The 15,798-nt window shown below is 38.6% G+C and overlaps 1 protein-coding gene across 1 annotated transcript; it reads left to right on the top strand.

Annotated features, from left to right (window-relative positions):
• The first annotated feature begins 4,921 nt into the window (after positions 1-4,921).
• Positions 4,922-6,487, top strand: LOC113656709 (T-cell surface glycoprotein CD8 beta chain-like). The gene is made up of 6 exons (XM_047801449.1): positions 4,922-5,173; positions 5,262-5,612; positions 5,764-5,820; positions 5,951-6,049; positions 6,146-6,183; positions 6,347-6,487. The coding sequence occupies exons 1-6, from the start codon at positions 5,122-5,124 to the stop codon at positions 6,470-6,472; spliced, it is 723 nt and encodes a 240-aa protein (XP_047657405.1). The 5' UTR covers positions 4,922-5,121; the 3' UTR covers positions 6,473-6,487.
• Positions 6,488-15,798: the final 9,311 nt, after the last annotated feature.

Here is a 15,798-nt window from a genome sequence, read left to right as displayed (position 1 = left end):
GGTTTAGGTATCCAGGTGTGGTCATAGCTCACTCACACTCACCAATAAAGCGACCCAAGAGAGAGGTGTCTGATAATGACTTTCCTCCGCCAGAACATAGACTGAAACACAGTATGGGATGACTCAGGTTTGGAATCAACTAGAAGTTACACATTATCGGCTTGCCACTTATATTAACTCCACTAATCGGGCAACCGAAGGCATTAAACAGGAATTCGCGGCCCTTAGATTGACTGCTACACAAAATAGAATGGCCTTAGATATTCTATTAGCTAAAGAGGGAGGTGTATGTGCCCTGATTGGAGATCAATGTTGCACCTTCATTCCCTCGAACGATGACGACCATGGGTCTATCTCAGATGGACTGCATGATATGCACAAAGTAGCAAACCAAATGAAACGAGACGAACACGGAGATAATAGTTGGGGAATTTGGTATACACTGTTCGGACAGTGGACTCCCTATCTATCAATGATAATCCCAGTGATTGTGGTATTACTCTTATTATGTTTGTTTGGCCCTTGCATATACAAATGCATTCATTACATCATAATGTCCAATCTAACGACCAAACAACTTGTGAAACTAGACGATATCGACGATGACCCTGAATGGAGTCCTCCGTTCAGTGATGACTATTTCACTGAATTTGCCCAGACTGATCCAGAAACAGACAAAGGTGAATACGGACAGTAGAGACTGTGACTTGTAGTGAAGTTACGACTTGATTAATGCTTAATGCTTTGCCTTTAACTGCATATTTTTTATATATACGGGTCCTGTCCCCACAAAAACAGCATATTATCCACTAAAGATCATGTATTTTATGAAGCATTCATGTGAACCCTACAGGGGTAATGATACGCTGATGTGAGACTTTACATGATTAGCTTAAGATTTAAGTGATTATATTCTAGCTGATTAACAATGTTGTAGATTAAGTAGTTGATTAACAATACTGGTATCGATCGATCATTTAGAGTTTAGATTTTGTTACAGATTAATGATTAGTAAAATTTTGTGTATTGTCCCAGGGACAAAAGGGGGGAATTGTAGTGGAAATTTTTACTTTAGAGAAGAACACATGAATCTGTCCTTCTAGGCTTCTGTATTTCCCATGGCTGGTAGTTATTGTGACTAGAGATTTCAGTTGTTTCTTCCTAAAGCTGTATTTAATCAGACCTTTCCCATGAGACCTTTTCTGTTCCCGTGGGATTAGCTTGGTCAGAAGATGAACAGGCGATGCTTCTAAGCCAATGGTGGATGATGTTTTGGTTTTACATGTCCTGTTTATTTTATTCCTGTCTATAAAATGCTGGTGTTTTCAATAATGGAGGCCCTTCCTCTCTGATTTTACACGTAGAGTGTTGGGTCCTTCTGCAAAGCTGAAAACAATAAACCGTGAAAACCTTTATACTCTTGCCCGTGCCTGTTGGTGTGATATTTTTATGCTTTAATTCTCTCGAACCTCAAAACTTCCACAACATGCCTTTCTGGTTATTATTTTTACAATCATTTTTTGTTGTAAAAAGAAATAAAAAGAATTGTTAGTTTCACTTTTGCTGTAATTTACCATGCATTATTATATATTGTATTTTTTTGTTGTCTTGTGATCTCAACATAATAAAAATCAGTTTTTCGTAATTGTATAGCGAGAAAAATCACAATAATAAAGTTACAGACATCACAGCCTACTTCTTAAGTGTCAGACACTTATGTGGAAGTTGTCAATCACTGACAGACAGAGAGCTGTTTCAGTTTGAGTCCCTGATCAGAGCAAACACATTGATCCATGATGCTGCATTACTGAGCTTTTGCTAACTCTAGAATTTATTTTTTTTTGCAAAAATCATAACTTTTGTAGTAATTGCTTTGTTTTTCTACCTAGATTTTTTAAATTTTATTCAGATAATTGACTAATATTTACATTGAATGTAAAAAGTCCTCTTTATTTCTGAGATCTTAATATTCCATCTTGGTCTGTGATTTCATTGACATTTTGCTTGTAGTTTTGTATTTTGGCTTTAATATATTTTTAAAAGAAAAAAGTCTCAGATGTTTCACTCTCATGTAGAGCTGCAATGAATGTACTGAATAAATACTAACTCAACAGTACTGAAAAATAAATTGTTATTCAATACATGATTTAAATGTATCTTTCTTTCTTTCTTTCTTTCTTTCTATTTATTAATTTCTTTATTTTATATTTAAGCTTCTTAATGTAGAATCATGAATACATGTCAGGACATTTGTTTGTATTTTATTTTATGAACATTTCTTAATGCCCTGATAAAGAATCAACTTTTTACTTTATACCACTTTAAACCACAGAGCAGTTTCCACTAACACTGACACATTCTCTGGTGTGATGGAAACCTGAGTACAAACAGCTCAAACCAAACAGAAGCGTGAGGCCATTAAGGTTTTAACCACATTAAAGGTGATGAAGCTGCCGGACTCGTAGACTGCAGCAACACTCTGTCTAAAGGTTTTGCGAGCATAAGTCAAGATGTGTTTTTGTTCCAAAGTTGGCCACCAAAAGTGTGACCTCAGCAGGCCCAGAGTGGTACTGGAGGTGGGGGGTCAGGTGAACCAGGAAGCCTAGTGGTGGGCCTGAGAAAGCAGCAGATGATCATTGACAAACAAATGACCAGGTGGATAATTAGGTTTGATCGAGGAAGTTGCACTGAGGCAGGGATCAGGAGAGCTCAAACTCCCACATGAAGGCCTCCATGCCTGAAGGAGGGTAGATGGCATCAGAACCCAAGAACTACATGAACCCAAGAGCTACCATCAACTACAGTCAGCATCAAGAGGTTGAAAGAACAGGGCATTCATTATGGATGGTACAGTAAGAACTTAAACACCGGCTAAGTTGAAGACCAACAGTCTGAATATTATTCACCAACTGTAGTCAGTCTAAAGAATAAATAGCTTCTTAGCTTCCATGAGCTGGTGCCTCCACTCCTCCAGGGCTACCTTCATTGCTAGTGACTAACAATTTAACGCATTGTATTTGCATTAAACTGGGGAGAGGCTGCAATGAAAATGGTATAGTTCAGTGGATCCTAAATGAACATAATGGTGAGGAAGCACTTCATGATGTCATCCACAGTTTGAGAGTCAAGAAAACACTTGAAAAAATGAAAAAGGGGAGAAACAGGAAGATATCCATACCATAGAATCCATAGAAACAGAACGTTCAAACAGTGTTCAGGACAACAGTCACAGCAAATGGTGGGCAATGGTGTGCACAAGAACAAATTATTATAGCTATGGCAAGTAACACAGCAGTAAAAATACATATAACAAGCAGAACTCACGAGGGTTAAACAGTCCTTGCTCTGTCCAAGATGGCTGTCACCCAAAAGTGCTTGTCACATGAGGAATTGTACTTTGTTTATGTTTCTATACATTAGTGTTGGTTTACAGGCTACAAGCAATGAAAAAAGGTCAAACTGTAAACCAGAGACACCAGGCAAGGGTTTGAACATGATGCAATCAGGCTTGGATATTACACAGCTTGAATGAACAGCAAGAATGTGTTACAACTCTATGAAGCCTTTATAAATGTGATATAATAGTCTCATATCCTTTTTCATGAATATGAATCATTTAATAAGTAACTGTATAAAACATGCCCATATTTATTTATTCCAAACCTGTGCACAAAGTGCTATAAAGAGCTAGAAGGATGTCCTTGTAATATTAACTTTTACTTTAAAAGATTGTCCAGTAGAAATAATCCATAGTTTAGAATTAATTTCTGTGTGAAAACAAACCTGGGATTATGAGCCAAAGCTCCTAACAAGCCTAGAAACAGTCATGAGAGTAGACTGAAGTGTTCAAGCCATGTCTGAAAATACTCTTAACACATGTGTAGAAGTGTTACTGGCTGCAGCAGCGATCTCTCTCACACTACGCTGTAGTCTCAGTTTAAATGAAATAGCATTGTGGTTTCTGAGTTTCAGAGGCTGGGTGTTTTAGCCAGCAGCTCACACACACACTTATTCTGGGTCACGTTAACGGTCTAAATGTCTTTATGTTAGAATCTCAGGCCAAAACACAAAAGCTGGAATTCATTCATTAAAAATATCTTTAATAAATAACATGTATGTTAAGAGCACTATTCAGACTGAGCTAGAAACCGTGCTCTAACTGTGTAAGGCCTGATATCCAGCCTAAAGGACTCAACAACAGAGTAAAGTATAAACTGACAATTTTGTAAACATATGAATAACTAGATTTGAAAAAATTTGTCGCGAAAAATTTTGATGTTGGCTTTGACGGTGCAAGTTTAGTCATAAAGAACCTGTCCGAGTTCGGAGTAATTCGATCAAAAACTTGCCGAGTTATATGCTGTAAATTTAAATGTGTGTAAGTGTATGCGTGTGTGTGTGTGTGTGTGTGTGTGTGTCAGAAACCAAGTCCAACTTTAGAAAGTATACTGATGAGGTAGAACACAACAAGACAACAGTTCTGTAACACTGACATATTTAGTGGCAAGAAAAAGGTCAAAGGTCAAAATGAAGGCTTTTTTAAATGAATTATATAGTAATTATAAAAACCGAGTCAACCGTCAGCAATAAAAAACAACAAATATCAGTCAGAGGAAAAGAAAAAGAAAGAACAAAAGAGAACAAGGGAAAAAACACTTTCCTAATGGAACTTTATGGTATCTGAGTAAAGCTCCATCACCAAAGTCAGACCCAGACATGTCCTAGTCCACACAATCTAAACTGTCCTGTAGCGTAGAATCTAAACTGTACCACCAGCATTGTTTGGTACTGAGGGCGGGTTTAAGTTTGCACGAGCAGGAGGGAAGCGTGATCTGATTTGAAGACAGGGCGGGGGGTGGGATTTGTAGGCATTCCAGAAGAAGTCCACTATGAACATCGCTGACTCTCTAGTGGTCGAGTTTAATAGCTGTTACTGAGAAACTACATGCTGCTAGATCAGCCAAGCTGTCATCTGTCCTCATCCTACTCGACCTGTCAGCAGCGTTTAACACAAGACTTCAGACTTGGAATTCATCGAGCAGCATGGCAATGATCTGAGTCTGGACCTGGTTTTGTACTGAACACACAAGTTCATTAGATCACTTGGTGTGAACAGGAACGATGATCAGACTCTTTGTCGCTCTTTGTGCTCTTTTTTCTCTCTTCACAGCTGGTGAGTAACTTTCTGAAACTTTAATGTAAAACTATAATATTTTATATTTAACTCATTTACTGACATTAAATATTAAACATTTTTACAGTGAAAACTTCTGACATCAAGGAGATTGACGTGATAACAGTAAAGCGTGGAGAAGATGTAACTATGAAGTGTAACATTAGCAGTGACACAAAGAAAGAGAATGTAGGTTGGTACAGACAGATTTCAGGAAAATTACCTCAGTATTTTGCAAAATCATACAAGTACACGGACAAATTGGGCTACAAATTTATTGAAGGATTTAATGATGCTCGTTTCAGTATTAGTGTAAATGACAGTAAATTTGATCTCAGTATGAAACAAACAAGAGAAGATGATGAAGGAGAATATTTCTGTGGAGAAATGGAAGGAAGTAAAGTGGATTTCACATCTGGAACACGTCTGCAATTTGAAGGTAAACAGTTTTACTCTGATAACCTGCTAATTCCAGATCAACACTTTAACCAGAATTATGTCTACATATGTATTAAATGTTGAATATTTCACTGTGTTTATATTTGGCATCATATCTGTTTATTTGCTGCTTTTCTGATTTATCTGTAAAGATAAAGAGACGACACACAGTAATACAACTAAAACTACACAACGCAGCAATAAAACAGGTAATAATTTGGTTTCCTTTCACTGTCTATAACAGAATGTACCATAGTGACAACCTCTCACTGTTCATAAATCATACAATATTTATACAAGTTGTAGATTTATACATTGTGTGTATTTTCATCATTCCAGGTGAACACAACTGGATTAATCCCTTATTAGCCTCCAATATATTCTCTGTTATCGTAATCACACTTCTGCTTGGAGTTTTATATAAAAATCACAGAAAAGGTTTGTTTATTTTTATTTGTTGTTATTTATAGAGTTATTGTATAAAGTTGTTGTATGATGTGAATTTCATCTTTACTTGTGTGTCTTATTGTTCAGATGCTTCATCAAGCAACCATCAAATTCCCACCAATCAGGTAATCCAGTCTTCTATTAACTGGGATTCTGTTCTGTTAAATAAATCCACATCTGAATGCACAGAGAATTTTAATAGACATCTATTCACCTAAATATCAGTGTAGTCATTATTTTAGTCTTTTAATCTGCTCTGATTAATAAACAGCTCTTGTTCTTCATCAGACTGCTGCTGCTGCTGATGATGTCTTGAACTATGCAGCTGTGAGTTTTGCTAAAAAACCTTCATCCTCCAGAACATCCAGAGCCAAAAGCCATGAAGACGTTTACGCTCAAGTTAAAATAAAATAGAGAAGTTACATTTCTTTTCTGAAGCCTTTTCTCAGCATTTTTTCTTGGAATAGTGCAGATCATTTCTAAATTGTAAAAAAAATAATAATATTGTTTTTGATAATAAAGGATTTTAATTAAGCTTTTGTTTTTGTGAACCACAGTTTTTGTCCATTTTTAAGTTATTTCAGATTAACTAAAACATTAACTTTTCCAGAAATATTAAGAGCCTGTAAGTGAAAGAGAGCTGAATATAAAGATTCCAACATTACTGATGAGATGTGGCTGTTTAACCTGAAATTACATTTCAGACACTGAACATTAAATCAGATTAAAAATGTATGTTGAGACCGATGATGTGCCAAGAAGTGCTTTATTTTAAATGTTTTCAGACAATTTACATTAACAAATTTCACAAATACCACAGTGTATTTTTTGTGTTCATATTTAAGCTAATTTTAGCAACATGTTCATTCCCACAGATGTCTCTAAATGACTTCACTGGTTGTATTAAATTTTCTGTTTAGTAAAGAATTAATAAACAAATCTTACAGTTCAGTCCACAGTTGCCTTGTGACATCATTTATAGCACCAATAAAATCAGAATAAGCTTCGGTGTCTATTTTAAGCACTAAACACATTTTAGCACGTTTGTTGTTTCTATTAACTTTCCCATGTATCGTCTAGTGTGAGATGATCTCAAACTAAACACCAGCATGAGGACAGTGTGTGGTTTTTTTTTACCAAGTCAAAGGTGTTAAAGTTCAGCAACAATTTGTGTGCAAGTTTTGAATAAATACAAATGCAACCTTTATATTTTATAGAAACGGTTAACATTTTGTTGTCCCCAGTGTCACAGCATAAAAATAGAAACCTCAGGTAATAGTGGAGCATGTGAAAAGGATTTAACAACCAAACCATGAGATGCTAGCTTACCCACTCACACCATACTTTCACAACTTACTGTTGACATCTTTCCCTAGAAACCGTGCACACAGAGCAAAGGTGAAAGTCTAGACTTGTCTAGAATGTCTATGAATGGTGTAGTTTAAGATTCCACTTCACTGGAAGTAAGACATTAAGGACAAACACTGTTCTAGCATGACAATGTCCCTGTGCACAAAGTGAGCTCTATGAAGACACGGTGTGATAAGGTTGAGTGAAAGAAATTGAGTGTCCATGGAGCTCATTTTGTGTACAAGGTTCTGACTGCATGTGGTCCTAGTACAAGCACTTCTGCCTGTCAGAGTAAAGCAGGAGGAAGTTTGAAGCCTCCACTTTCTGGTAAGTGAATGATGTCATCCGGAGCTCAGTGTGTAACCTGCTGGACTTGGATGTAATCTAAGGGAGTAAACATTGGAGAACATGATGGTTGAGTGAAAGGCTGTCTAAGGTTCATTTTTTCACCTCCTTGTGATAATCAACAGGACTTATAAATATTAAGTGAAGGTAAAGGTCATATGTTCAGTCATTGTTATTAGCTGCAGCAGCTCTCTGTCACACCATGCAGTAGTTTCAGTTTAACAGCAATAACATGTGGTTTCTGAGTTTCAGAGACGAGTGTTTCAAAGTGTTTTAGACTGTAGCTATTTTGGGTCATGTTAACAGTCTAAATGTCTTTACAATAGAATCTCAGGCTAAAACACAAAAGCTAAACTTTATTAATAAAAAGTCTTTAATAAATATCATGTAGAATACTAAGAGCACTGTTTACTCAGACTGTGCTAGAAACTGTGCTCTAACTATATAAGGCCTGTTATCCACCCTAAAGGACTTAACAACAGAGAAACAGTTGGAATTAAATGATTCATATCTTCCAAAAGGTTTGACTTTATAACTCAATTAAGGATTAACCTGAATAAAACATATACAGTGTTATTTATGCAAAATGTTTAGACAAAGTGCTGCTGCAGTCTATAAGTCCAGCAGTTTCACACCTTTGTTTGTGGTTAAAACCTTAATGGCCTCATGCTGCTGTTTCTTTGAGATGTTTGTGCTGTACTTTCCATCACACCAGATAGTGCGAGTGTGTGTGTGTGTGTGTGTGTGTGTGTGGGTGTGGGTGTGTGTGTGGTTGACTGTTAATGGAAACATTTCTGTGGTTTTGTATCTGAGAGATACAAATAAATGACACAAAGAACTGTTAGACTTTTATAAAGCCGCCATTAGAACATTAGAACAGAAGTTGAAGCTCAGAGACACATTTCATTATTGAGAAACTTCAGTAATAAGTAGAGAGAGAATACTTTAAAGATAAAACTAATATAGTTCATCACTTCAACACATGGACATGTCAGTATCTTTTTTGTAATGAGGGTGTTGTAGTGACCAACACATTCACACTAGGATAAAAGTTCTCTATTAAACAATGATAACTTACACCTGACGTACACCTGACGTACACCTGACTTACACCTTACACCAGACTTACAACTTACACCTGACTTACACCTTACACGTGACTTACACCTTACACGTGACTTACACTTTACATCTGACTTACACCTTACACCTGACTTACACCTTACACCTGACTTACACCTTACACCTGACTTACACCTTACACCTGACTTACACCTTACACCTGACTTACACTTTACATCTGACTTACACTTTACACCTGACTTATACCTTACACCTGACTTATACCTTACACCTGACTTACACCTTACACCTGACTTACACCTTACACCTGACTTACACCTTACATCTGACTTACACCTTACACCTGACTTACACCTTACACCTGACTTACACTTTACACCTGACTTATGTAACAGGTATACAAAGTATACAACTAAATATTGTTATAATTCACACAAAATTTTTCTCTTGTACATTTTATGATACCTGATAAAGGTGTGCTCCTCCTTTAAGTGTTGCGTGGTCACGGTATAACATAATTTCCTGTCCTAACTCTTCCCTTTTGATCTGTGATTCAATGGAAGAGGTAGGTTTCTTTTGTCATCCTGTTAATTTAATGTAATCCTTATTTTAATATTATTTTGTATATTGGTATTTCCACCCCAATTTATGTGTAAAGTATTTTTTTATTTATTCTTGGGATTATTTTTGTCATTTTACATTCTTTGAGATATATTTTTTTTATGTGAGACCAGCACATGCTAATAGAGGTACATCATTTGTTTTATAGAGTGTTATAAGGGCCACTCAATCTGAGGCTGCTTATTTGTCTCTGTTAATCAGTAAAGAGATCCAGTGAATCGGCTGCCTGCTGTCCCGTGTCTGTTCTTGCATCACGCAACACAACGCAGACCAAGTTTTAATACCCGTTGACGCGAGCCACACGTTAAACTGTGCATAAGCGAGCCGCGCGGGTTACACTTACACCTTACACCTGACGTACACCTTACATCTGACTTACACCTGACTTACACCTTACACCTGACCTACACCTTACATCTGACTTACACCTTACACCTGACTTACACCTTACACCTGACCTAAACCTTACATCTGACTTACACCTTACACCTGACCTACACCTTACATCTGACTTACACCTGACTTACACCTTACACCTGACCTACACATTACATCTGACTTACACCTGACTTACACCTTACACCTGACCTACACCTTACATCTGACTTACACCTGACTTACACCTTACACCTGACCTACACATTACATCTGACTTACACCTTACACCTGACCTACACCTTACATCTGACTTACACCTGACTTACACCTTACACCTGACTTACACCTTACATCTGACTTACACCTTACACCTGACCTACACCTTACATCTGACTTACACCTGACACACCTTACACCTGACTTACACCTTACATCCGACTTACACCTGACCTACACCTTACACCTGACCTAAACCTTACACCTGACTTACCCCTTACACCTGACTTACACCTTACATCTGACTTACACCTGACTTACACCTTACACCTGACTTACACCTTACACCTGACTTATACCTTACACCTGACTTACACCTTACACCTGACTTACACCTTACACCTGACTTATACCTTACACCTGACTTACACCTTACACCTGACTTACACCTTACACATGACTTACACCTTACACCTTACTTACACCTTACACCTGACTTACACCTTGCACCTGACTTACACTTTACACCTGACTTACACCTTACATCTGACCTACACCTTACATCTGACTTAAACCTGACTTACACCTTACACCTGACCTACACCTTACATCTGACTTACACCGACTTACATTTGACTTACACCTGACCCACACCTTACACCTGACTTACACCTTACACCTGACTTACACCTTACATCTGACTTACAATTGACACCTGACTTACACCTGACTTACACCTGACACCTGACTTACACATTACACCTGACTTACACCTTACACCTGACTTACACATTACACCTGACTTTCACCTTACACCTGACTTACACCTTGCACCTGACTTACACCTTGCACCTGACTAACACTTTACACCTGACTTACACTTCACACCTGACTTACACATTACACCCGACCTACACATTACACCTGACTTACACCTGACTTACACCTTACACCTGACTTACACCTGACTTACACCTTACACCTGACTTACACCTTACACCTGACTTACACATTACACCTGACTTACACCTTACATCTGACTTACACCTGACACCTGACTTAAACCTGACTTACACTTTACACCTGACTTACACCTGACACCTGACTTACACCTGACTTACATTTGACTTACACCTTACACGTGACTTACACATTACAGCTGACTTACACCTTACACCCGACTTACACATTACACCTGACTTACACCTGACTTACACCTTACACCTGACTTACACCTTGCACCTGACTTACACCTTGCACCTGACTTACACTTTACACCTGACTTACACTTTACACCTGACTTACACCTTACACCCGACCTACACATTACACCTGACCTACACATTACACCTGACTTACACCTGACTTACACCTTACACCTGACTTACACCTTACACCTGACTTACACCTAACACCTGACTTACACCTTACACCTGACTTACACCTGACTTACACCTGACTTACACATTACACCTGGCTTACACCTTACACCTGACTTACACTTTACACCTGACTTACACTTTACACCTGACTTACACCTTACACCTGACTTACACCTGACACCTGACTTAAACCTGACTTACACTTTACACCTGACTTACACCTGACACCTGACTTACACCTGACTTACATTTGACTTACACCTTACACGTGACTTACACATTACAGTTGACTTACACCTTACACCCGACTTACACATTACACCTGACTTACACCTGACTTACACCTTACACCTGACTTACACCTTGCACCTGACTTACACTTTGCACCTGACTTACACTTTACACCTGACTTACACTTTACACCTGACTTACACCTTACACCCGACCTACACATTACACCCGACCTACACATTACACCTGACTTACACCTGACTTACACCTTACACCTGACTTACACCTGACTTACACCTTACACCTGACTTACACCTTACACCTGACTTACACCTGACTTACACCTTACACCTGACTTACACCTTACACCTGACTTACACATTACACCTGACTTACACCTTACTTACACATTACACCTGACTTACACCTTACATCTGACTTACACCTGATACCTGACTTACACCTTGCATCTGACTTACACCTGACACCTGACTTAAACCTGACTTACACTTTACACCTGACTTACACCTGACACCTGACTTACACCTGACTTACATTTGACTTACACCTTACACGTGACTTACACATTACAGCTGACTTACACCTTACTCCCGACTTATACATTACACCTGACTTACACCTGACTTACACCTTACACCTTACTTACACCTTGCACCTGACTTACAACTTGCACCTGACTTACACTTTACACCTGACTTACACTTTACACCTGACTTACACCTTACACCCGACCTACACATTACACCTGACCTACACATTACACCTGACATACACCTGACTTACACCTTACACCTGACTTACACCTTACACCTGACTTACACCTTACACCTGACTTACACCTTACACCTGACTTACACATTACACCTGACTTACACCTGACTTACACCTGACTTACACATTACACCTGGCTTACACCTTACACCTGACTTACACTTTACACCTGACTTACACTTTACACCTGACTTACACCTTACACCTGACTTACACCTTACATCTGACTTACACCTGACTTACACCTTACACCTGACCTACACCTTACACCTGACTTACACCTGACTAAGACCTTACACATGACTTACACCTTACACCTGACATACACCTTACACCTGACCTACACCTTACACCTGACTTATACCTTACACCTGACTTACACCTTACAGCTGACCTACACCTTACATCTGACTTACACCTGACGTACATTTGACTTACCCCTGACTTACACCTGACCCACACCTTACACCTGACTTACACATTACACCTGACTTACGCATTACACCTGACTTACACCTTACATCTGACTTGCACCTTACATCTGATTTACACCTGACACCTGACTTACACCTGACTTACACCTGACACCTGACTTACACATTACCCCTGACTTACACCTTACACCTGACTTACACCTTACATCTGACTTACACCTGACACCTGACTTACACCTTACATCTCACTTACACCTGACACCTGACTAACACCTGACTTACACCTGACACCTGACTTACACCTGACTTACACCTGACTTACACCTTACACCCGACTTACACCTTACACCTGACTTACACCTTACACCTGACCTACACCTTACACCTGACTTACACCTGACTTACACCTTACACCTGACATACACCTTACACTTGACCTACACCTTACACCTGACTTATACCTTACACCTGACTTACACCTTACACCTGACTTACACCTTACAGCTGACCTACACCTTACATCTGACTTACACCTGACTTACATTTGACTTACCCCTGACTTACACCTGACCCACACCTTACACCTGACTTACACATTACACCTGACTTACACATTACACCTGAGTTACACATTACAAATGACTTACACCTTACATCTGACTTACACCTTACATCTGATTTACACCTGACACCTGACTTACACCTGACTTACACCTTACACCTGACTTACACCTTACACCTGACTTACACATTACAAATGACTTACACCTTACATCTGACTTACACCTTACATCTGATTTACACCTGACACCTGACTAACACCTGACTTACACCTGACACCTGACTTACACCTGACACCCGACTTACACCTTACACCTGACTTACACCTTACACCTGACTTACAGCTTGCACCTGACTTACACCTTGCACCTGACGTACACTTTACACCTGACTTACACATTACACCTGACTTACACCTTACACCTGACTTACACCTGACTTACACATTACACATGACTTACACCTTACACCTGACTTACACCTGACTTACACCTGACACCTGACTTACACCTGTCTTACACCTTACACCTGACTTACACCTTACACCTGACTTACACATTACAAATGACTTACACCTTACATCTGACTTACACCTTACATCTGATTTACACCTGACACCTGACTTACACCTGACTTACACCTTACACCTGACTTACACCTTACACCTGACTTACACATTACACATTACACCTTACATCTGACTTACACCTGACACCTGACTTACACCTTACATCTGACTTACACCTGACACCTGACTAACACCTGACTTACACCTGACTTACACCTTACACCTGACTTACACCTGACTTACACCTTACACCTGACTTACACTTTACACCTGACTTACACATTACACCTGACTTACACCTTACACCTGACTTACACCTGACTTACACCTTACACCTGACTTACACATTAAACCTGACTTACACATTACACATGACTTACACCTGACTTACACCTGACTTACACATTACACCTGACTTACACTTTACAACTGACTTACACCTTACACCTGACTTACACATTACACCTGACTTACACATTACACCAGACTTACACCTGACTTACACCTTACACCTGACTTACACCTTACACCTGATCAACAAGACAACTGTTCTGTAACACTGACACATTAAGTGCCAAATAAACTCAGTGTGTAAGAAAAGGTCAGAGGTCACAATGAGAGCTTTTTTTAAATGAATATGCAGTTATTATATTATAAAGTGTAACACAACAGAGTCAACAGTCAACATTAAAAACAGCAAACATCAACCAGATAGAAGAGGATTAAGAAGAGGGAAGAAGGGAAAAACACTTTCCTGAAGAAAGAATATTTGGTATCAAAGTAAAACTCCACCTTAATAAGATCTGTCATTGTGATCTGGTCTTTTGGCGTAGATTCCCGATTTGTTTAATTAGCATTGGGTGGTTTTGAGGGCAGGTGTAAATGGGCAGGAGCAGTTTGGAAGAGTCATCTGATTGGACGAAAGATCAAAGACGAAAGATTGGGATTTGTAGGCATTCCAGAAGAAAACAATCTACTATGAACATGGCTGCCTTTCTAGTTGTTGAGTTTAACGTCTGTCACTGATACATTACATGGTGCTAGATCACACAAGCTGTCATGTGTCCTCATCCACTCCCTCCCACCCCCCACCCTGACTTTTCTGCACTTAGATATCATCTTCTGACAAATCATCATGAATGACAGCTAATCAACTGAAACTCAATCCCAGCAAAACCAAACTGCTGTTTATCCCAGGTGATTGATCCCCATGTCAGGATCTTGTGCTCTCCCTGGACTATTTGCTGATATCACCTTCATCCAATGCACTCAACTTTGAAGTAACTATGAATAAGCAAATGTCCTTTTCTTCATACATTGCCAGTTTTACATATTCATGTTGATATTCATGTATGTATGTATGTATATATATATATATATATATATATATATATATATATATATATATATATATATATATATATATATATAAAACTACATATCGTATATATTGTGTAGTGCACTGTAATATGTCTAATAGCACACTGTGTGTGCTGACTATGTTTGAACATATTGCATCTTTTTCACATTTGCACATTTCACCTGCTATTGAGCATTTTGCACATTTTCACCCGTATGTAAATTGTTCTGCGATTTCTGGAGCTCACTCCCAAGAATTTCACTCACCAAGGCACATGTGCTTTGGTGATGTGACAATAAAAGAGACTTGACTTGACTTGTTTCTCTTTCACAACATCAGAAGGATGCAGTCATTTTTATCCAATTTTTATCCATATTTTTTAAGCCACTCAGGTGCTTGTTCAGTCTCTGAAACCCTCT

Source organism: Tachysurus fulvidraco, chromosome 16 (genome assembly GCF_022655615.1).
Source record: "Tachysurus fulvidraco isolate hzauxx_2018 chromosome 16, HZAU_PFXX_2.0, whole genome shotgun sequence".
Taxonomy (NCBI): Eukaryota; Metazoa; Chordata; class Actinopteri; order Siluriformes; family Bagridae; genus Tachysurus; species Tachysurus fulvidraco.
The sequence above is the reverse complement of the archived record's forward strand: the minus strand, read 5'-3'. Positions and strand labels throughout refer to the sequence as shown.

Coding starts and splice junctions, on each gene's coding strand:
- LOC113656709 (XM_047801449.1), top strand. CDS start 5,122: ATGATCAGACTCTTTGTCGCTCTTTGTGCTCTTTTTTCTCTCTTCACA. Junction 5,613..5,763: donor AACACGTCTGCAATTTGAAG/GTAAACAGTTTT, acceptor TTATCTGTAAAG/ATAAAGAGACGACACACAGT. Junction 6,050..6,145: donor ATATAAAAATCACAGAAAAG/GTTTGTTTATTT, acceptor CTTATTGTTCAG/ATGCTTCATCAAGCAACCAT.